Source organism: Canis aureus, chromosome 3, assembly GCF_053574225.1.
Source record: "Canis aureus isolate CA01 chromosome 3, VMU_Caureus_v.1.0, whole genome shotgun sequence".
Taxonomy (NCBI): domain Eukaryota; kingdom Metazoa; phylum Chordata; class Mammalia; order Carnivora; family Canidae; genus Canis; species Canis aureus.
The window spans coordinates 52387069-52410387 of NC_135613.1; the positions used below are offsets into that span (position 1 = coordinate 52387069).

At 43.1% G+C, this 23319-nt stretch overlaps 1 protein-coding gene across 14 annotated transcripts in view; it reads right to left on the minus strand.

Annotated features, from left to right (window-relative positions):
- MYOCD (myocardin) overlaps positions 1–23319 on the minus strand; it is a 99966-nt gene that overhangs the window by 41534 nt on the left and 35113 nt on the right. For 8 of the 14 annotated variants that reach the window (XM_077892598.1, XM_077892597.1, XM_077892596.1 and 5 more), the window contains 4 exons: positions 21141–21206; positions 11865–11920; positions 10353–10428; positions 7303–7464 (listed from right to left, as the gene is read on the minus strand). In XM_077892598.1, the coding sequence (XP_077748724.1) occupies positions 7303–7464; positions 10353–10428; positions 11865–11920; positions 21141–21206 (360 nt within the window). Of the gene's footprint in view, positions 1–7302; positions 7465–10352; positions 10429–11864; positions 11921–16885; positions 16913–21140; positions 21207–23319 lie in introns of all 14 variants that reach the window. The other 6 variants (XM_077892605.1, XM_077892606.1, XM_077892602.1 and 3 more) reach the window with 2 other exon arrangements.

The following is a 23319-nucleotide window of genomic DNA, read 5'->3' on the forward strand; positions in this document are numbered from 1 at the left end:
CCAGACACTGAAGAATGACCGGATTGTTAGTAAATAGGAATTGTTTTCTTTGGTTATGAAGTCTGCAGCTTGGGGATGTGAGTGAGCAAAGACTAGCATCAGATCTTTTAGAAATGGAAGTGACAGCTGTAAATGGATGTCTTCCAGACCAGCCCTGGTGGACTAGAAATACTGCTCCTTATGTTAAAGGATTATAGTGACACAAAGAGCTAATTTATCTTTGACAACAGTCGCAGTTTCAAGTCTTTTTTTTTTTTTTTTTTTTAAAGTAGCTGAGTAGCTGACTTGGGCATTCAGGTGGCCACCTGGGCCAGACCAAGGGAAAGGTGAGGACACTTTAGGAGGAGGAGTTCGTCTGTTAGAACTGAAAACCAGCATCCTCCCACTGTTTGAAAAAAACCAGGAAAGGCAGCAGGGGTTCTGTTTCACTTAAGCAGAAGCCAGGCCTCTGGACAAGAAGCAGCTTCCTTGGAAGCTGAGGGATGTTTCTCCTGTCAAGTAAAGACTCAGATGGCCAGATAGAGAATTAACAATCTAGGAGTAGGCTCCCAGGGGTCTCAAAATGAAGGATCTTTAAGTAATAATGACCCACTAATCAGCTCAAGGAGGCCATGCTAAACTCCAGTATATAATTTCTGTTCTCATAAATCCTCACTCCCCTGTAACATCATATTTGGTGTTTTGTTTCAGGGTTCTGTCCTGAGAGACTCTGGCTGTTTGCATTTGTGATATGGTGATTTATAGTAAGAAATGTATACTTGGACTTCGACCCCCTTTCTGGCACAGAGCTCTGAAAAATCCTTGGAATCTTCTAAGTGATGAGAGCCACAAAAGTGTCATTTGTTATGTTAATGAGGTGGTTTCTGGACCTCACCTAAGGATGGGGGCTGGTGGCTAGGAGAACCAACCATGTGATCAGAAGGCCTGGAAATTTCAGTTCCAACCCCTGATACCCAGGGAGAGGAGAGGGGCTGGAGATTGAGTTCAGTCACCAGTAGTCGATGATCTAATCAATTGTGACTGTAATGAAACCTCCATTAAAAGCCCAAAGGGATAGGGTTTGGAGAGATTCTGGATTGATGACCATGTGGAGATTTGGGAAGAGTGGTATACCTGAAGAGCATGGAAGGCCCTCACCCTTTCCCTATACCTGACTCAGACTTTGCATCTCTTCTATTACTGGGCTATACCCTTTCATAGTAAACTGGTAATCCAGTAAGTAAATGGGTTTCCTGAGTTCTGTGAACTGCTTTAGCAAACTAACTGAACTCAAGGGGGGCAGTGTGGGAAACTCGGAGCTGTAGTTAGTTGATCAGAAGCATAGGTGACAGTGTTTGTGACTGGTGTCTGAAGAGGAGGGTGACCTTGCAGGACTGAACTCTTTACCTGTGAGATCTGATGCTATACCAGGTAGGTAGTGTCAGAATTGAGTTGAATTATAGGATGCCCAGATGGTGTTCTGCACATTGCTTGTTGGTATGGAGAATCCCTTCCCCCCATATGTTGGAAGTGGGTGCTCAGACCCCTTTAGTGACTTTCTAGGAAGAGGAAACAGGGAATCAGGTGCATACTCCTCTGAAATGTGGCCATGAGGAGGCCTAAGCTTCCTCCTGTGGAAGTCAAATCAGAAAGTCAAAGCAATCTTGAAAAAGAAGACAAAACTAGAGGTATCACAATCTCCAATTTCAAGATATACTACAAAGATGAGGTAATCAAAATGGTACTGATACAGTATGGTACTGATACAAAATAGACACATAGATCAATGGAGCTGAATAGAAATCGCAGAAATAAACCCACACTTATATGGTTCATTGATCTTCAACAAAGGAGGCAAGAATATGCAATGGGAAACAGATGGTCTCTACAACAAATGGAATTGGGACAATTGGACAGCTACATGCAAAGGAATGAAACTGGACCACTTTCTAACACCATACACAAAAATGAACTCAAAATGGATTAAAGGACCTAAATGAGAAATCTGAAATCAAAAGTCCCAGAAGAGAGCTCAACCAGTAATTTCTCTGACATTGGCCATTACAACATTTTTCTAGTTATGTCTCTCCTGAGACATAACTAGACAAAAATAAACTATTGGGATTTTATCAAAATAAAATGTAAGAAACAATCAACAAAAGTAAAAGATAACCTATTGAATGAGAGGAGACATTTGCAAATGACATATCTGATAAAGGTTAGTATCCAAAATATATAAATAACTTATATAACTCAACAACCAACCAAATAATCTAATAAAAAATGGCAGAAGACATGATAAACATTTCTCCAAAGAAGACATCTAGATAGCCAAGAGACACATGAAAAGATGCTCAATGTTACTCATCATCAGGGAAATACAAATCAAAACCACAGTAAGATACCACCTCACACCTGTCAGAATGGCTAAAATCAACAACACAAGAAACAACAGGTGTTGGTAAGGATGCAGAGAAAGGGGAATCCTCATGCGCTATTGGTGGGAATGCGAACTGGTGCAGCCACTGTGGAAAACAGTATGGAGGGTCCTCAAAAACTTAAAACAGAATTACCATATGATCCAGTAATTCCGCTACTGAGTATTTACCCAAAGAATATGAAAACATTAACTCACGAAGATATATGCACCCCTATGTTCATAGCAGTAGTATTTACAATAGGCAAATTTCGGAAGCAATCCAAGTGTCCATCAATAGATGAATGCATAAAGATGTAGTGTATAAACAATGGAATATTACTTAGCCATAGAAAGAATGGAATCTTGCCACTTGCAACAACATGGATGGATCCAGAGGGTATAATACTAAGTGAAATAAGTCAGAACAAGATAAATACCATATGGCTTCACTCATATGTAGAATTTAAGAAATAAATAAATTAAGGGGAAAAAAAGAGACAAACCAAGAAACAGACTTTTACTATTGAGAATAAACTGATGGTTACCAGAGGGGAGGTGGGTGGGAAATGAGTGAAATATATGAAGAAGATTAGGGGTACACTTATGATGAGCACTGAGTCATGTACAAATTGTTAAATCGCTATATTGCACACTTGAAACTAACATAATACTGTATATTAACTCTGCTAGACTCAAAATTAAAAAGTAAAAATTTTTTAAAAATTAAAAAATATTTTTCTGTGTTGGGAGAAGTTCTAGATTAGTCGGGGGTTAGAGAGTACTTGGTCTTTACTAAAACCGGGAGGAAGACAATGACCAAGTGTTCCACCCAGAGCTTGGTGGAAACATAGAAACCCAGCTGTAGACAGTGCTGGAGAATCTAAGTACATCTGGAAAACCACTGGAGACTGGGAGAAATACACAGACCCCAGAAAACAACCCACAATGAACCATTGCCAAGTCACCATTTCACCATGGGGAGATGATCTGATCACAAGAAGTGATGGGCAGAAGAGGGGGCTGGGTGATCACCACCACTAGATGGGCCACTCCAAGTGCTAGATCTACAGCTGGTCTTTGAGTAACTCTTAGGTCTTTATGACATTTCGTATGATGCCATCAAAACTCTTAAGCACATCGAAAGATTATTGCTACAAGGCTAATGCTGGGATCAGTCTCCATTACTGGTGCTGGATTTTCCTTGGTTTGGTCAACCATATGCTCCATCTCTTTCTGTGGCCATTTGTCCCCTTCATTTTCATAGCCTCCCTACCTCTGTCTTAAAGATCACTGCCTGGGAGCCTCCTAGACCTCTTCCCCTTTTATACATTCTCCATTCCTCCCAACTACCCTCTAGCGGGCACCCTTGATTCCTTCAACCCTATACTACCTTCACTTTTACATCATTTATACCCTTTAATTATGATATATAATTATTCATTACCTGTTTGTATACTACCCACCTCTTCCGACTGCACTAGAAGCTCTGTTGAAGCAGAAATGTTCTATTCACTAACATACCTCAAGCATTTAGAATCATGTCTGACATAGAACATACTCCATAGATAGAAAGTGAAGAAATAGATGCATGAAAAGCCAACCTTATCTAGTCCATTAATTTATATACTCAAGTCTCCCAAATCTGTAATTCTAGGTCAATATTCTCCTGCATTCTAGTTCAATAGAGCACATTACTTAGTCCCTTGCCCTTGGATTTTCTGTGGGCCCCTCAAATTCCACAGGTGAAACAAGAATCCATCATCTCACCCCAAATCTGCTCTTCTACTCATGGGCTCCATCTTGATAAATGGCTGCCATTTACCCAGTTACCTTAAAGAGAAACCTAAGTGTTATCTCTTGCCTTCCCTTTGTCTCAATTGATAATTTTTTTTTTTTGCTAGCCCTCATGTTTATCCATTTCTGCTGACCATACTCCTGCTCATGCTCTCTGACTCTTCACCTAAATGGAGGCATGTTGTTTAACATTCCCTCTGCCTCCACCTGTCCCTACTGCACCCAAAACTGATGAATAGTCTTGACCCTCAGCTCTCCTCATGGAGGTTCTCCTTCTTGATGACCTTGATGCAAAGCAAAATTAAATGAATCCAAGTAAGAGACCAGAAACCAAAACCCACAAAACAAATTCACAAACTGCTTTCTTGTGATAATAACCGACTAAATAGAAAGACTTTTAGCAAGTGCGATGAAGGAGGGAAGAAGGGAGTAAATAAACGATTTAACAACACTGCATTGAAAAATACAACAGAACCCCTGGTTGAGAGCAGCTTAGAACAATTCTAAGCCAAGACTTTATACAACTTTAGGCTGATAACTTTGTAAGTCAGTGGAATAATGAGAATTTTTTGAAAAATGCAAATTTTAAGGGCACCTGGGTGGTTCAGTCGACTGAGAATCTGACTCTTTGATTTCGGCTTAGGTCATGGTCCTGGGATGATGAGATTGAGTCCCTCATTGGGCTCCTCATTGGGTATGAAGCCCACTTAGGATTCTCTCTCTCCCTCTCCCTCTGCCCCTTCCCCTTCTGTTTCTCCCCCTTCTGCAGTTGTACAAGTCTTCTTAAGGAGAAAATTTGAATACATGAGTAACTATGGACAAAACTAAAGGACAGCTATCACAGGACTACTGCTAAGGGAAGTACCGGAGCCTCTGCAAATTTAATAGGCAATCTTTTCAAACAGCTGATCATTGGGGTCATATTTAAACATTTTCCAAACATGGAAAAATATGGAAAGATAATTATAACTTATTTGTGAAGCATGTATAATCTTGACACTTTAAACCTGACAAGCATAAAACAACAACAAAGACGGTTATTTTTTGTGAACACTGTAGCAGAGAAGACTAGCTATCCATCAAAATTTATGTTCCACCTTTCATGGTAGAGAGACATTGCCAGAAAATCACTGTTCAGCCAGAAAACAAAAGGTTCCCCAGCCCTACCCACTATTTTCACAGTGGAATAGGAGCAGAAGTGATGTGCTTATTTCTAGGTAGAGGCCTTTAAAATAGGTGAGTGGGTGTTTCCATTCCTTTTTTCCTCTCACTGGCTAGGTACAGAGGATGTGAGGGCTGTCGGGTACAGGTTGACAAATTATGGCCCGTGGGCCTGCTTTTGTAAATAAAGTTTTATTGGAACACACCCATGCCAACTTGTTGACTTATTGCTTAGGACTCTTTGCACTGCAGCAGCAGAGCTGAGTAGTTGTGACAGCTTAAATCGCTTCCTTACTGTCCAGCCCTTTAAGAACAAGTTTGCTGTCCTGCTCTAGGGAACAGTGGAACAGCCAGGCTGAAGGAGCCTGGGTGCCTGAAAGATCTGCCATTATGGAAAATCCTCCCTGGACTGTTTATGAACAAGATATAAACTTCTATTGTTAAACTGCTGAAATGTTGCGGTTTGTTTAGCAGCAACTCTTACCCTAATAAAATAGATGCAAATCTCAAATAAAATATCAGATATTTCTAGAAAAAACATTCTACATAGGATTTTTCCAGAAATGCAAGGTGATTAGGAAAGAGGGCAATGCATATTCCTAGGTCAAAGAAGAAAAGCCATGTGATCATCTTTCTGTGCATGTTGAAATTATTTAAGAATTCAGCATCTGTCTTATACCCTAGTCTTAATAGGATAGGATAGAGAAATGCTTCCTGGGATCCTTGGGTGGCGCAGCGGTTTGGCGCCTGCCTTTGGCCCAGGGCGCGATCCTGGAGATCCAGGATCGAATCCCACGTCAGGCTCCCGGTGCATGGAGCCTGCTTCTCCCTCTGCCTGTGTCTCTGCCTCTCTCTCTCTCTCTGTGACTATCATAAATAAATGAAAAAAAAAATTAAAAAAAAAAAAAAGAAATGCTTCCTTAGCATACCTAAAAGCTAACATCATATACAGAGGTACGTGAATAAAGAAATCACCATTTATGATAGAAACAAAAAAATTGTTATCAACAAAACAAAACATAACATATATAAAATAATATAATACTGATTGAAGCACTGGCAATGTACAAATAATGATGACTTTCTACTATGTAATATATTTATAATTATTAAATTGCATTTTTCATTATAGAATATGAAATAACATAATGTGCTTTATATAATTCATATCTATAATTTTATATGATACATAACAACATATAGATATCTTATATGTAATAAAATATATATTAAGTTGATCTAATATAGTATATTGTACACTTTATATAAAATTCATATAATTCACAAATATGTAATGTAAACAAAACATGAAAATTCTATATAATTTATACTATGAATATACTATAATTTTTTAGATGATGCTAATTATATCATATACTAATAAAACCTTGATGTTGCTTTTCAAGTATCAGCCAGTGCACCAAGGCAGAAAAAAAATGAGGTGGGAGACAAATTTTCATTATTTGTAGGAGATACGATTATGTACCCAGGCAGTCTAAGATAAATTGAGAAACTCTTGGCCCTATTAAGAAATTCTTCAAAGTTACAAATCAATGTGCAAAATTAATAGATTTCCTATGTCAACCATAATTAACATGACTTTAAAAAAGCATGAAAGATCATTTGAATACGTGGAAAGAGAAACTCTATTCCTGTCTCCAAAGAATTAAAATATTTTAAACATATAAATTACCCATCAACTAATCTATAAATTCACTGCAACCCCAAACAAACAGGTGAAAGGATGAAGAGTGTCGCCCTCACTCCCAGGACCTCTGGGGATGGAGACTCTGGGACAGCGACACCCCACCATCAGGACTCCTGTGCAGTTAGAGGCCCCACCCCCAGGACCCCCAGAGGCCCCGCCCCCAGGGCCCTCAGCCTGTCAGAGCCTTGGCTGCCCTCAGATCCCAGAGCACAGAGGGAAGCCTACCATGGCTTCTAACTACCTTTTATGGCCTCCTTCACAGCAGAATCCACAGGGAGTATATTCTTCTCCACCAGCTCCAGGGGCCCTGGCCGGAGAGCGATCTTTTCATTAAGATCATCTGCGAGTCGGGCTCTTTTCAGCTTCATCTGAGCAGTTGGGATGGACCTCTCTGCAGTGGAGGCTAAGAGGTCGAAACAAGAAGAATCGGTTCTAGAGTTCTGACATCATTTTTGGCTTCGGTGCTGTTTTTTGCTTTTGTAAGCGAACCATTGTGTCGCACCCTAATGATTTTTCAGTGCGATCATGGTCATTTCACATGGATTAGCAGCAAAGACTAGACACTTCCAAATAAAGGCAAATCAAGACGCACGGAAGAGTTAGAGAAACGTGCTTTGCGCCGATTCCTGGGGAAAAAAAATGTGCATTTTGGCAATTCTGTGAGCAGGAAGTCCATGGGGCCTACATTGCTTGTTGACCCTAAACTACAGCATTTGGATGCACATCCTGCCTGTAGGTTGCTTGGCAAGGGCTGGGACTGCCGCAAATCCATCTATTATTATAATTATTTGCAGTATCACTTTCTTAAGGGGTTTAGGTTTGGTGACGTTGTGACACTAAATTATGCCAAAGTCAAGATCCGTTGTAAAAGAAAAAAAAAAAAAATCCCTTTGAGACAATTACGTATTAAACAGGGGAAATTTAAAATTCAATTCATCCAAAGGGCAGCTTCTCATCATTTGGAGGGTGATAAAGGTTGCTAACAAGCCCCGAATCACCCGTGTATTCCTCTTTCTATTACTCCCAGAATCTGTGTAAGAAATTGGAGGAGAGTCTAGTCAACCAGTTGTTGCTCTAATCAGAGCCGTTAGGATTTCGTAAAACTTTGTAGCTTCAGGCTCAACGCTGTAGGTTTAAAAGGGGAGATATTCACACACCAGCCTCCCAGCCCTGTCATTCTATTATTAGCAACCCACTAACCCAGACCTGGTGTCTGGTGGCTGATCTAGAAATCTCCATACAGGAGCAGTCCAGCGATGTCGTATGGTTGCAACAGGTCAGATCTTATTGAGACAAAACATGCGTACTCTGAACCAAAGAACAGGTTCGAATCTCAGTTCTCCCTTGAACTTTCCCTAACGTCCCCTCAGGTCATGCCAAGGGCTTTCTGCTGGGTCCCCTGCCTCAGGGATCTTTTGGATTCATCCTGCACACCAACACAGGATTAATCTTCAAAAAATACTCCTCCCTCAAAACCCCCTGCATGATGCCACTCTGGCTGCACCATGAACGGAGATTCCATCCCCAAACAATCACTCCAGGGGCCCTGATCCTTCCTTTTCTGTCTCTCATGTCCTACCAAGTTCACCTTTGTAGCTTTGCTTAGTTTCCCCACCCTCGTGTGCTTCCTATCTTCTCCCCACTACCAGCCCAGCAGCCTATTCTTCAGGTCCCAGCACGAAGTCTATCTTAACGTGCCCCTTTTGCTTGTCTGCCTCTAGTACAGAGAGCCATGTTCTCCCATCTTATACTGCTGCTTCCAAAACTAGACCATGAACCTTTGCAAAGAGGGGTCATTTAGTATCTGACAGATCTGTGGTGTCCTACGGTGCTAATTCCCAATATCTGTTGGGGAGAAGAGAGGATCCCACGGGAACCACCAGAGACATGCAACTGAACTGGGGGTTGTGGCAGTTCACAGCCTATTTCAATACAAGACTGTGATGATGTAACAAATAACATTTCTCATGCATTTTTTTTTTTTTTAAGTAGGCGCCATGCTTAGTGTAGAACCCACATGGGGCTCGAACTCATGACCCTGAGATCAAGACCTGAGCGGAGATCAAGAGTCAGATGCTTAAGTGACTAAGCCACCCAGGCGCCCCTTTCATGCATTTTTAATTGTGGTATTACTACATATTTGTCCATCCTAAGCATGGAAAATGCTAAAAAAGTATACAAAAGATGAAAGAGTCAAGAAACTCCTCACTTTGAGTCAACTGTTTTTAATAGGTGAATGTCTTTCTTAACTATTTATATTTATTGTTAGGGTTAGGTTTTTGATTGATTGATTGATGCATTTATTTGTTTCAAGATTTGTTTTTAAGTAATCTCTATACCCAACATGGGGCCCGAACCCACAACCTGAGATCAAGAGTCGCACTCTCCAACTGGGCTGCTGAGGCACCCCTGGACTATGTTTATTTTTTTCTTTTCTTTTTTTTTTAAAATCACAGAATTGGACTACAAATACTATTTATGTATATGTTTGTCCATCCCCGAATCAGACCATGAATATAGCTTTGTTTTCTGTTTTTTTTTTCACTCAACGTCATCTTGCAAGCCTTTTCTCATTATATCTTTTTTGTTTTAAAGTCTCATTTGGAGACACCTGGGTGGTTCAGTGGTTGAGTGTCTGCCTTTGGCTCAGGGTGTGATCTTGGAGTCCTGGGATCGAGTCCCACATCGGGCTCCCTGCATGGAGCCTGCTTCTCCCTCTGCCTGTGTTTCTGCCTCTCTCTGTGTCTCTAATGAATAAATAAAATCTTAAAATAAAATAAAGCAAAAATAAAGTCTCATTTGTAGTGGCTGCAAGGTATTCAATCATCCAGATGATGGATAATTAATTCAGCCAATCCTCTAGTGTTGAACATTTCACTGTTTTCAATGTTTCAACATCAAAAATAACTCCTCAATCAACACCGCTGTATATACATTTTTTGTATGTATGTATATACACTTTTGTATATACGTATATATATTTTTTGTATAAAAAATAAAATATTTTCTTCAGTTAACATACTAGAGGTTCATTACTGGCTAAAGGGTGGACACACTTCAGAGGCATCCGATACATGGCAGGGAGAGAGGCGTGCTCAGGGAGGTTCAGGAAGTAGCACAGCTGAGACTGGAGCCCAGCTCATATCTTCCTGATTTGACTGTCTCTAAGGCCCTAGAACAACTCAAATGACCACTCTGGAATGGCAGGGGACACTTTTTAACAGGACACACAGAGGGAAGAACTCTGGCATGTGGCCCACTCTTCTGGCTTATGCCTAGGTGCAGACTCACCTTGGAGTATGTGCATATTAACCACGTCGGCGCGGTCGGGCCTGTTTCTGACCTTGTGCTTCAGACCGTCTTCAGCCTGCAAGCACAAACACAGGACATATTCCGCTGGTGACCTCACACAGTTGACCTGCCTCATTTTACCTTTTTAAAAGAGCCTCGGTTTCTCTCAAAGGGGAAAACAGTCCTTCTTTTGGCAAATAGGACCTGCGCGTTATCCCCGGCCTCCTACATTTTGATGCAGGAACACTTAACCAAAGCTTCTCTGGTAATTTTGGGATGGAAACATTCAGTAAAGAGGTAAGAACCCCTGCACCCTAAAAGGCCAGGCAGGTGCATGTTAGTAAAATATTAATAAACCTCCAATGATGCCACACTGTTTGTGTTGTAGTCTGTTCTAGTTCACGGACTCTTAAAACAGCCACGAAACTGACTATGGTTAGAGACAAAATGTACCCCAAGTCCATCTGGTAAAACACGACAATGTACTCTCCCTTCCAAATATTCACCTGCCTTCTCTCTTAGGACCTATGAAGATGTAAATTCAGGAGTATTGTGAACAAAAAGGGCACAGGGAGATTGTTGACCGAATCCCACTGTCCTCTCAACGGTGGAGCTGTCTGTGGGGACGATGTGGGCTCCAGCAGAGCCACATCTAGACCTTGGGCCCCAATTTCCAGGTCTGGGTTTTTAATCCCACTATAATGGATCTCCTATTTGACCCCTGAGAGAGGTCTGGAGATCCCTCCCATTCACTTGAAAGACAATTATTATCCAGGCAGCAGGGACCACAGCCTCACAGGGGCAACTTTGAAGAGGTACCGAGCTCTGCTCCTTTCTCCACCTGCTAAGTAGTTGCAAGGCCATATCTCATAGGCAGAGAGATCCCAGGAGAAAGGCATCCCCTTTGCATTTCCTTCTCATAGTTTTTATGAGTTTTTATTTATCCTCTAAATAGTTTTTATGATATTATTGGTCAGTCAGTTTGTGGAGATCCGCTAAGAAGGTAGAGAGTATATGCCAATCCCCCCTCTAACCTAAAATGCTAAACAAACAAACAGAGAGAGAGAGAGAGAAATAAACCCGCCTTTTGCGGGTTTAAGTAACTTCCAATCAGCTCTGCTTTCACAGACTCCTACCTTACTATTAAATTGGGTTTTTAAAAACCTGATTATAAGAAAGGGCTGTAAGGCTTTTCAAAGTCTCTCTGACTTCTGCGGCACCCTTGCAATGATCTTCCCAACATCACAAAGATTGGGGATGTGTTTTTCTTAAAAGCTAAAAAGTAGATTTAAAGCTAAATGTGTTCAAATGCATTTTCTAAAGTTTTTGGTTCATAGGAGAAAGATTCCCTATGGTGTGGGTGGGGTTGGCGGGTCGGGGGGTGGTGGTGAAGGGGGCATGTATCAAGTTTGTGGTAGAAATTTCACCTGCTTTAGCCAAAGCTGAGCACTCAGAGATCTATACCCTGGGGTCCAAGGTAAGAAAGGGGGCAGTTTGAAAAACAAAAATTACCTTGTCACTATCCAAATGTTTTCTTTGCTCATGGAATTCAGTTGGACTTTTCAGTGCTGCAAGGAAAAGACAGGGAGGTGAGCAGAGGCAGGCTCAGGGCATCGAGCAGCGAGATGGGATTTGCTGGTGCGCTTGCTGAGCGGTGCGCAGACAGGATGGACGTGAGCGCCTTTATTAGGCCACAAGCAATTGAAGACGAGAGGCCTGGAGGACACCAGCTTCCCTGAAGCCAGAGGGTCCAGAGGAAGGTGGAATCGAGGGTGAGCACAGGAGGAGAAGCAGAGGCAGACGTGCGACAGGGGGAGAGGTGGTGGAGACAGGGCATTCCGAGATCCTGAGAAGGCACGGGGACCCGTGGCAGACCGGATGCTGACCCAGAGTGAGGGACAGGGGCGGATGGGGTGGCTAACGCCCTCTTCCACTTTGCTCTGCCCCTGGGTGCAGAAATCCGGGAGGACGCTGCAGACCATGGGGGATGCGTCCCACCTGCAGGGAAGGGACTCGAGCTTTGGATGAGGTCCGTGACTGCTTGGACAGGAAGGCGCAAACTGAGGGTGCTGGGGTGAGAAGACAGAACCAGACTTCGAGGGCCAGAAAGGGGCCTTGAGATGGTGAAATGAGCTCCCGCCCTGGGGAAACTGAGTCCACAGCAATTGGCTGAACTTGCCCAGGGTCACAGTTTGGGCTCAGGGCCTAGGTCCTTTGACAACTTTGCTTCTTTCGGTGTGATGTTCAAAACATCAACACCCGGGAGACACAGGCATTGGTCAGCCAAAGCACACGCAGCCTGAACCGCCAGGACCTAGGGCCTCCTCCATCCTTCTCTCTTCCTCCTACTCTCCAGTGGGGAAACCTTTGACTCAGCAAAGCAGCAGAACGGTGCTGGGCAACATTCTGCATCTCTTATGAGCTTTCCTGAGCCCCCCTGAAACCATCAGTCAGGAGCTACAATCACTTCGCATCCTAAGCGATGAGGTCGGTCAGAGGGCACAGACCTGCACTGAATGCCTTTCTAAGCCTGGGCAAGCCCATGACCAACATGATCTGGGGTCCAAGTGTCACTCCAGGAGTTGTCCACTCTTAAGTGGCAGGCAATGAGATATTCTTCCAAGGTTTGGCCAGCTTAAAAATTGGGTTTCTGACCAGATGGGCCCTTGGAGGTGTGTGTATATGTGTATGTGAATGTGTGAGTCTCGTTCCGTCTTTATGGTAAATTCTAAATTCGAGCACAGATTTTCAGGAGGGCTTGTTAGACATCCAACAAATGGCATTGTAGTCCTGGCAGCTGGTCGACCACCTTATCATCCTCTAAGGCACGCTCCTTCCTCCTCAGCCTCCTTGCCCCCCTGGGATGGTCCCAGCGGGCTGCCTTGTGCCAAGTATGCTGGGCGAGTACCTGCCTCCTCACCCTGAGCAGACATTAAGGGGCTTCCTTTCTTATAGGAAGAATAATGGAATGTGTAGCTTGAATATTACATTTCCCATCAATCCAACATGTCTCTCTTTGTTGATTTCACTCCTAAAAGGGGCTTCTGGGGAGCCTGGGTGGCTCTGTGGTTGAGCATCTGCCTTCCGCTCAGGGTGTGATCCTGGGGTCGTGGGATCGAGTCCTGCATCGGGCCTGCTTCTCTCTGCCTGTGTCTCTGTATCTCTCTGTGTGTCCCCATAAATAAATAAAGTCTTTAAAAATGGGGGGTTCTTTGCAAAATCTTCCATTTCCAATGTTCCCCCTATACAACATCCCCCTAAACACACACACACACACACACACACACACACACTTGTCCCCACTCAGTAGCTCTGGGAAATCATATGGAGAAATGTGCCATGCTTCTGCATTGCTTGTGCATTTTCTCTGATTTGGATCTGGTCGCCATTCCTTGTAAGGAGGCTTGTGTTTTCCTGTATTTGATCACAGCTGCAGTCTATACTGATGGAGCTCTGAAAGCAACTCCTGATCCCAAGGCAACCAGATCCTACAAGTCTGCTTGAAGTCCAGGGGAGCCCTGGTCAATCTGTACAATCTGACCCAATAGGTCTTCCCCTCCATCCCTTAGTCTGGTGGCCATCTAGTTCGGGATTACATATTGGTGTTGGCCAAATCACTTACATACTCTGGAAATGATCTTTGTGTGGCTGTCTTAAGTGGTTAAAAAGAATTAACACATCCTTTTCCTTAAGCAGCAGCCCTAAGGGAGCAGTATGAATCTCTCCTGATGTATCACTTAGATTCCAAACTCAATTGTTTTTTTTTTTTTTTAATTGTGCTTAGGAATTAGGAGGAATTTATCTAGTTCTCTTGCCCCTGAGACTCTTCAATTCCTATTAGCAGAGTTTATTAATTGTTCTAAGAAACAATGCATTCCCTGTATCTTAGCTTTGGAGAGCCATAATTCATCACTTCTTGGTGTTAATAACTTGTGAAATGATTTGTGCAGTCCAGGTCTCTGATGCCAGGAGCACAAAGGTTCTGGAACCTTCTATCACAGAGACAGAGTGGGAGACACTATGTCCATTTGGCAAGGACTTGGGAAGAAAGCCAAAGAGGTCCACACACTGTGTTTTACCACACGCTGTTCTCCTCAGGGCTTTAGGGATGTTATAAGGGGTATTGGCTTGGGGTCACACCACGGAAAACTATCCTGCCATGGCCCTGTGATTGACATTTGCTTTTTCCATGACTCCAGAGAATGTGGGGTTTTAGCCAGCTCCCCTGAGGGCCAGCGAAAGCCATTAATGCACCCCCCCAAGTTGACTTTTTGGAAAATACACAAAGGGCCTCTTGCCACCAGCCCTGGGAGTATCAGATGACAAAATTTTGTGTTTTTGGGGACGCTGACATTTAAGATTGAAAAGGAATTTGGATTTCTAATTTAAAAAAATAATAAGTCAACGGGATTTCAAATTAAAACATGGTTGTAAATTCAGTCAGCCACACATCTGACTTGCTCCCCCTGGAGGAAGATTAATCACTTCTCACAAGGGAATTCATGTTTTCACCTCAGTTTAGCTACGGCCTATTCCTATTTCGGTCCCGCAGCTCCAGCTAATTTGGGTCAGCTGTGTGTATAAACATTTGCTTACTAAAGCTCAGGAAAGAGCCCCAGGAAAGAACAGGCCTCCTGCGGTCTCCAGCTCTGGACTCTAACCTCATGTCTCCAATGGGAGCCCAGGGAAAAAAAGAATATAGGCCCTAGGGCCACTGAGACATCAGTGAAGGGGACAGGCTGACTCCTCAGTGCAGGGTGGAGGGAGCCTGTTGTTGGCAGCAGCTCTCACGGGGTCGCTCCCTCCAAGGCTTGTTGGACAGAACCCAGTTCCCTCGACATCACAGATAAGGAGGGTGATGCAGAATCATAGGGCTGGTGTCCCAGGGCGGCAACCAGGACAGTGGTTCTCAACCTCCTGGACTGGCATCTTCGGGATGCTAGCTTGTCAGAAATGCCAATTCACAGGCTCTACCACGGGACCCTTGGGGGGTGGGCCCTGGGGATCTGTGGTGGAAACACAGCCGTCCTTGCTGATCCTGATGCCCCAGTTTGCGACTCGCTGCTCTGGAGTTCACTAGGCCACTAGGTCCCACTCTAGGGTCCTCAGGAACCCAGGAGTTCCAAATAAGAGAAGTGAATTTCTAGGATTTTCAGCATTTCAAAGAACTAATGAAAAAGGGAATGTGTGCCTGGAGAAAGGCTGATTAGCCTAAGGGAATGGTCACTTTTCATTGTTGCTGCCTAGGATCCTAACGGAGTGCTTGGGGATGGCTGTTCTCACCAAAAAGCACAGGCTGGTCAGTTTTCAATGCCAATTAATTAATCAAAAACAGATATATGGATCCTTAATTCATCAATGTGGGCTTCTTTGGGTGGGTGGGGGGAGGACAAAACAATTTCAAACATAGTGTGGAGTATAATTAAAATCGTCTTCAGGCGCCTGGGCGGCTCAATGGTTGAGTGTCTGACTTTGGTCCTGGGATCGAGTCCTGCATCGAGATCCCTGCAGGTAACCTGCTTCTCCCTCTGCCTGTGTCTCTGCCTCTCTGTGTCACTCATAAATTAAATATATATATATATATATTTTTAAATCTTTAAAAAGAAATCTTGGGTGACTGAAAATTTGGGAACCACCCGTCTTGGCTCTTTGTCTCCTCAAACACATGTGAGTCTCCCACCTATAAAATGCTGGTCTATCTGTTCACCTCACTTTTAAAGACCAACCAGATTGTGAATGGCTCTCTTCTGAGCAGGTGAGGTACATGCTCTGTGTAACTGTGAACGCTTTGGAAATCACATTCCTTCTTAGGTTGGCAATGAACTGTTTATTTGGCACCCAAAGAAGAATCCCAGGTATCCAAAAAGGTAGCTTTGTTATACTTAAGACCTGGCTGCATACTTGGGAGAGTTTAATGCAACATACGTGATACGTTGGCAGTTCTCGGAAGAAGAGTTCAAAGCATGCATGTCATCACTGGCTTACTAGTTTCTAAGGAAGAAGGAACCAGAAGGTAGAAGGAGGGAGAAGACAACATTTAGGATTCTAGACCCCCATATTGGCTCGGCATGGAAATTCAGAGTGCCTTTGCCTGTCCTGGAACTTGATATGTTAGAAAGGAAGGGGGTGCCTGGGTGGCTCAGTTGGGTAAGCCTCTGCCTTTGGTTTGAGTGATCTCAGGGTCCTGGGATCGAGCCCCACATCAGGCTCCCTGCTCAGCGGGGAGCCCTCTCCCTTTCCCTCTATGCTCTCTCTCTAATAATAAAATCTTTTTTAAGAAAAGAAAAGAAAGGGAGGAGGCAGACAGATTAAAACCCTCGTGCCGTGTGCTGCTCAAACAGCCAACAGTGTGTGTGCTAGGGTGCTGGAGGGAGAAGCCAAGTCAGATGGGTGCATGGAGAAGAGGAGGAAAGACTTTGCAGAGTCGACTTCTCAAAACTATCATGAAGCTGCATGTGGTGTGGGAACAGGAGTGTGCCCAGTCATTCTTGCTGCTATTCAGGAGAGGGACCACAGAGAATTCGGGGATTTACCAAGGCTTTGCTGTGGCTGGGATTAGTCTGCAAAACAAATAAGGTGGCACCGTTCATAGACAGCTCATCGTATTTTTCAATTCATTTACTCTGATCAGATCAAGGACCCAAGCTGCCCGGCACTACGTTCTGGCCAGAGGCAGCTTTCTGGAAGTTTCTGTGGAGACGCCGCAGGCTCTCTGGGGCTCCAGTCTACTGCAGTTGTCTTGTTCTCCGTATTTGAGGACAATAAGCTACCTGTTCCCTCCTCTCTCCCCTGGGTTCCAACGTCACTATTTGGAACAACAGAGCAGGGGTGATCTGGGGCCCCTTCCAGACCATCTGTTTCAGATGAAACAGAACCCATGCCTGACCACTCTGTGTTCCCCAGGGTCCTCCTCACAGCAGTTGGTCAAAACACTACTGAATTGCTGTGATCATTCGTTGCACCTGCTCCATAGAGCTGATCATCCTTTCCAAGTGGTTGCAATAAAGTGGTGGTGTTTTAGTTTCCACCCAGGAGAATGATGCCCGAGGAAAAGAATTGTAGTGGAGAAAATCCGCATGAGAAATGGTGAACAGATCCAAGCCCCACAGGTCAACAGGGGAGGCTGGCTCTGTCCTCAAGCCATGAGAAAACAGAGAATGGAGATGTCTTTTGTGGCCTTGACCCCAATAGGGAGGGGCAGTGATATGCTCCCTTTGAATACTGGCTGGTGGTGGCAAAGGAGGCAACTTGAAATCTTCATTTAGAGATTCAGAGGTGGGATTTTTGGAGACAAGTCCAAGTAATACATTCTTAAAGTAATATTTCTGAGCTAATTTCGAGAGGGTATTTCACTGAGATTTCATGGCTATTTTGACAATGTGAATTCTACAAATTCTACAACGGTATTATAAATGTGAAAGCAATCTTAGAATCTGGTTAGGCCCCAAGCTCCTGGTCTGAGAACCTCTCCCCACTATTGAAAGTTGTTCTAGGGGTTCCCTGCTGGCCTCAGCACTCTGCCCTTCTTGACTAAATTCAAGGAACAATGACTTTACATTCATTCAAAGCACCTGGTGGGGGAGAACCCCAGATCCATAATGGACAAAAGTGAGAAATGAGTAAATTCTTAAGAGAAGTGATTGAGGGGGATTATGAAAGAGAATTTGTGCCTGGTTGCTGTGGCCTTTTTGTTACTCATCAGGAACTTCAAAACCTGCAGGATACATGCCCAAGAAGAAGGAAGGAGTTAAATTCAATCCACTTGGACTAGTTTCATCAGTCAACTGAAATTACACATGGCTCGGTTCATTGGAGTCAGTAGGGAGAGAAACTTCAATGATCAATTTGATGTGCAAGTGAAGTAAGATCTGCATGGCTAATGCAGTGGAACTTTTTCTTCACTCTTGGTCATGGTGAGGTATAGATGATGGTGGAAAACCTGACACCATCTTGTTAAAGCCATTGGGTTCTCCTTGGCATTTCCACATACGTATATTTTTGACTTCCCTAAATTCCAACTGAATTTTTTGGCCACAAAAGGCTTGAGAGGAACTCAAGGAAGTGCTTTCAAAGTCCAAGCGATTCCTTTGGAAATTTTGAGGGAAGAACTCTACACAGGGACCAATCCCAACATAGGTTCTAGCTCTGCCACAAGAGGGGTGGCAATGCCTTTGAGGTTTAATCTGATGTAAAACCCACGAGGAATTCTGCCAAAGGATAGCAGGTGTTTTTGTGGACCTGTTAGGAATAGTGATGCTATGCAGTAATATCGGGACAATTAATAGTTCGCTTGGCGATTAGCTTTCAAAATAGCCATTTTATGACAGGCTTTAAAACCTGGTGGGGTGGGGGGAGGATTGCAGTTATTTCAAACTTTATGGGTAAAGTGAGATTGTATTAATAATTATGTAACAAATTCCACCTTGAATTTTACTACTGTGGGTTTCCTACCACCTCTTCCTCTAAAATCCTGAATCTGCTCAAGGAACATTCCTGCTCATTGTCCCTACAGGGCCGAGCACACATCCTGCATACAGTCTGGCTCATAACAAAATTTGGAATTTGACTGAATCGATAGGACCCCTGAGACTGCCTGTTCTCATTTCCTTCTCCTGATGGGTTGCCTTTACACACATCCCTAGCGGTACCCAAGCAAACACATGCTGCTCGGCACTGCATTGAGATGGCATGTTTAATCTCTAGTTGGGCTGATGAGGCTCATCATCTTCACCTCTCTTCCCCCCCCCCCCCCCAATCTCTCAGCAGGTGAAAGATTTGTCCTGGATCTAACTTTCTGAGAAGAACTAAGTAGTCGAGGTCTGTCCAGGCTGGGCTTGCTGTGTGCACCTGCTGTGGCTTTGACATTTTTCCACAGCAGAATCTATACCCTCTGGAAGCCTAGCTAAGAGGTGCTGGCTGAAGACTAGGGAAAATGGATGACACTTAATTAATCTTTATCATTTTGCTGAATTAGAAAGGAAAAAAAAATCATTTCGCTCTCATAGGACTTTTTTTTCCCCCCCGGTAATTAATGTTCGACGGACTAAGGATGCAAAATTTCTGTCAAGCAGGACTTCGTTAATAGGTATGCTATTTGATTCTGGAAATCCTGGAGAACAAAATGTCGTAGCCCCACTGGACCCCACTCTACAAATGGACATTGAATTGACAAAACGTACATAGAGGCGTTATTTTCAAGTGTTTTATAGGGTTCATTCCTATCTTCCCTAGGTGTTCTTATGGATTCTCAGAGATTTAACCTCATAAGCCTCAGAAAAGAAAGGGAAAAAAAGTTTATTTTCAACCAAATGCTGGCTGCAAGACCCCAGTTTAGCGTACTTAAGCACACAAGTCGAGTTTTAGATCAGCTGTGAACAGCTTGAGTGAATTGAGACGGCCTGGGTCTCTACTCCATGTGCCCTTCCAGAATCAAAGAAAAGAAACATCAGTGGGGCAATAGATTATTTTAATACTACCCAACTAGATGTGCTCCTCATATATTTGAGGGCATGGGCACAGATTGTGGCCCACAGGAAGGATCCTGGTGGAACTACACACTTCCACTTAGTGAATAATTCTTCTAGATGATGCTTAACCAGGTCAGCTTCTACACATGTGTAACAGGATTCTGAAAAAGGCTGGTCTGGTCAGCTGTGAGTGAAAATGTACCTATCTGACCAGAAGTCTGTAGACCTTTCTTCTCACCTGTGTTTTTAGCACCTCCACTAGTGGGCTGAGATGAAACAGGCCATTCAGATGTGATCCTATGGTTTCTCATCACCTCTGTACAAATTGTGCAAGCAGCTTGTAAATTATGGGGTGAGCTGTTTCTTTTGTGCTTATTAGCAAACCTCTAAAAATGTTGCTCTACTATAAGGTCACCTGCTGTTTACTGTATGGAGGGCTTAGCCATTAACAAAGAGCTATTTTTGAATTATAATGGAAAAGGCTTTGAAACATTCTCAGTCCTGTTCTGGCTCTGGAGCATGGACTATATACTTAAAATTTTAGACCTTGGGTCATGGGGCTCTAATATTACTAACCGCAGGACATTATATCCAGGCCAAACTGCTTAGTGCATGCTAAACTCCAAAGTAATAGGACAGATCTGGATTTCTGCAAGAATCATGGATTTTGACTTTTACATTTTATTGGGGAAGAAAATTTAAAAATATGACCTAAAGGAGCTTGAACTGTGACTTCATTCATTCGGGGCACCCCTTCTGTGTGTTTCTATAGGCAATCAAGAGTTAGCTTTAATTACTAACTTGGTAGGAAATTTGAAATCTCTCTACTAAAAGATACAATCCTTCTTCTTTGACCCAAATTATGGCCAGTAACTCAACATTATACCATTTATACTAGAAAGCCATTGCTTCTCTGTTCCAGGAAGGAAGCACTTGGCAACATTAAATTAATTGTGGACTCAAGTACCCCAAACAGAATTGAAACCGAGGTGGTAAGAGGATGCATACGTGATTGATGCTTCTGGAAAGAACAGTGACAACATCCTAAAAGTAACAGAAGGGTGAGGGGTGCCCACAGTGAATTACGTTTACTCTAAAAACAAACCCACCAATTGGAATTTTAGCTACCACCTCTATCATTAAAGGGAAGCCCCTGCAGCTGAGTAGCATCTGGGGCAAAGCATTCATATGTGGAGTTTCTGTCGACATGGAGTCTATGAGGCTCTTGGGAGACCCATCCCCAGGCTTAGGCTCAATGACCCCTGAGGTACTTTTCATCTCCCACATCACATGGTCCCGAACAAGAGATACGGCTACTCACGTGGTGTTATGCCTTGGTTAGCCAGCTGTTCTTGGGTCCTTCTCTGTTGAAGTCGTAACTGCAAAACTTCGAAAAGAAAGTGTTAGTTTGTAAGTTGGGCTGCATGTGATTATAGTCATTTACATTTACATCAGAATTTTCACCCAGCTCTTCTCATTTTAATCTTATTTTTAAAAAGATCTTATTTATTTATTCAGAGAGACTGAGTGCTTGTGCAAGGGGAGGAGGGGCAGAATGAGAAGGAGAAAAAAATCTCAGGTAGGCTCCACACTCAACGTGGAGCCCGACATGGGGCTTGATCTCAAGACCCACGAGATCATGACCTGAACCCAAATCAAGAGTTGGACACTTAAAGGATGGAGTCACCCAGAAGCTCCTCATTTTATTTTTAGAACAGTCTTGAACATTTGTGTGAGGTACATTTGTATTTCTGTTGCAGATGTGGAGAAAGAAAAGAGACCCTGAGGGGGTTGCAGGGATTTTTAGGAAATCTGTGACAAGTTGTAACTGTAACACTCCTCTCCTCTTTTAGAGTGAATGTTGTCCTCACAGCACTATGCTCCCTGTCTCACTATCATCCACTTTGGAGATAAACACCAGCCGATTCTGCTGGGAATTTGCCTGCATTTTCAAAAGGGCAAATGAAGAAAGCAATAAATAGACTTTGGAGTGGGTGGGTTAAAATCTTATCTCTAGCCTCTTCAAAAGATGGGAGTTGCTTAACCTTAACCTTTCTGATTCCTGATTCCCTCACCTGTAAATGGGAACAATGCCTACCTTGAGGTGTTGCTATGAAGTTTGATAAACAATATATGCAAGTTGCTTAGCAGAGTGGCACAAAATAATTCATCAATAAGCAGGAGCATTCTGAGCATTTGGGATTCCTTTGGAATTTCAAAGATGGACTACTCCAGTCATGCTTTGCTTAGAAAAGTTTGAACTTTATAAAACTTTGTTGCTATCCATAGCACAAATATATTATATGTATCATATACATATATACATATAAATAGTTCTAAAAACTATATTTAAAATTATGAGTGTAGCATTTGTGATTTTCTCCTACTCCCTCTCTACTTTCCCCCTAAAAATTCTATCTTTGGGCATTTAGCCTCTCCCTTATGGATATTCCATTTTCTCAGGGAGATTCTTCTTCTCCTTCTCCTTCTAAAGATTTACTTATTTATTTGAGAGAGAGAGAGAGAGCACACATGCACCCATGTGAACTAGGGGAGGGGCAGGGGGAGAAGGAAAGAATCTCAGGCAGATACCCCACAGAGCATGGAGCCTTACGTGGGGCTCTATCTCACAACCCTGAGACCATAACCTGGGCCAAAATCAAGAGTTGGATGCTTAACTGACTGAGCCACCCAGGAGACCCGCTTAGTAAGATTCTAAGTTTACCCTCTTGGCCCTGGCATTTAAATTGCTCAGAATAAGGATAGAAAGAGCAGAAGTTTGCAAAAAGAGGGATTGGTCTAATCAACTTATAATGAAAAGAGAGAACAAGAGAACTGTTTTTAGGAAGAGAAAATTAGAATGGAGAGAAGAAGGGCAAAAATAGGAAGGTATGTGGGCTGACTTTCAAGTTTATTTAGTATCTTGGAGTAAAGCATCAGAGCAAATGCAGTCACGATACTGAAAGAGTAACAGGGAAAGATAATTTTTTAAAGTTCTGCTATGGTTTTGAAATGGATCCCCATCCATCTTCTTTGAGAGAGATCAATGCTGCTGAATTGCTTTTAATGACTTTTGGTTGCTAGACTGTGCTTCGCCATAGCCTCATTTCACTCTAAGGTAGGATTAGACAATAAAGACCAAAAAAGAGAAAATGATATGAGAGTTTGTTTTTTAAGACCTCCTTCAGAAAAAAACTCCCACTAAATAAAATCTGTAAACTCTGAACAAAATATGAGAAATAACAACCCAAGGATTCTGAACAGGAAACAAAGTCAGGTAGATTGCAGAGAGGAGTTGAAGCTTGGAGAAGTAACTTGTATGGGGTGAGTTTCCCATTTGGGGGAAAACTGAGGGTGACCTGCAGTCATGAAGTGGCAGGTCACAGGCAACTAAGTCTCTAATAGAAAATGTGCTCATCTTTCTGGCCAGAGGAATCAGAGAAAGGTACCTGGACAACCATGGCTGATGACCATACACTAATGAGGAGGACATCACAAAG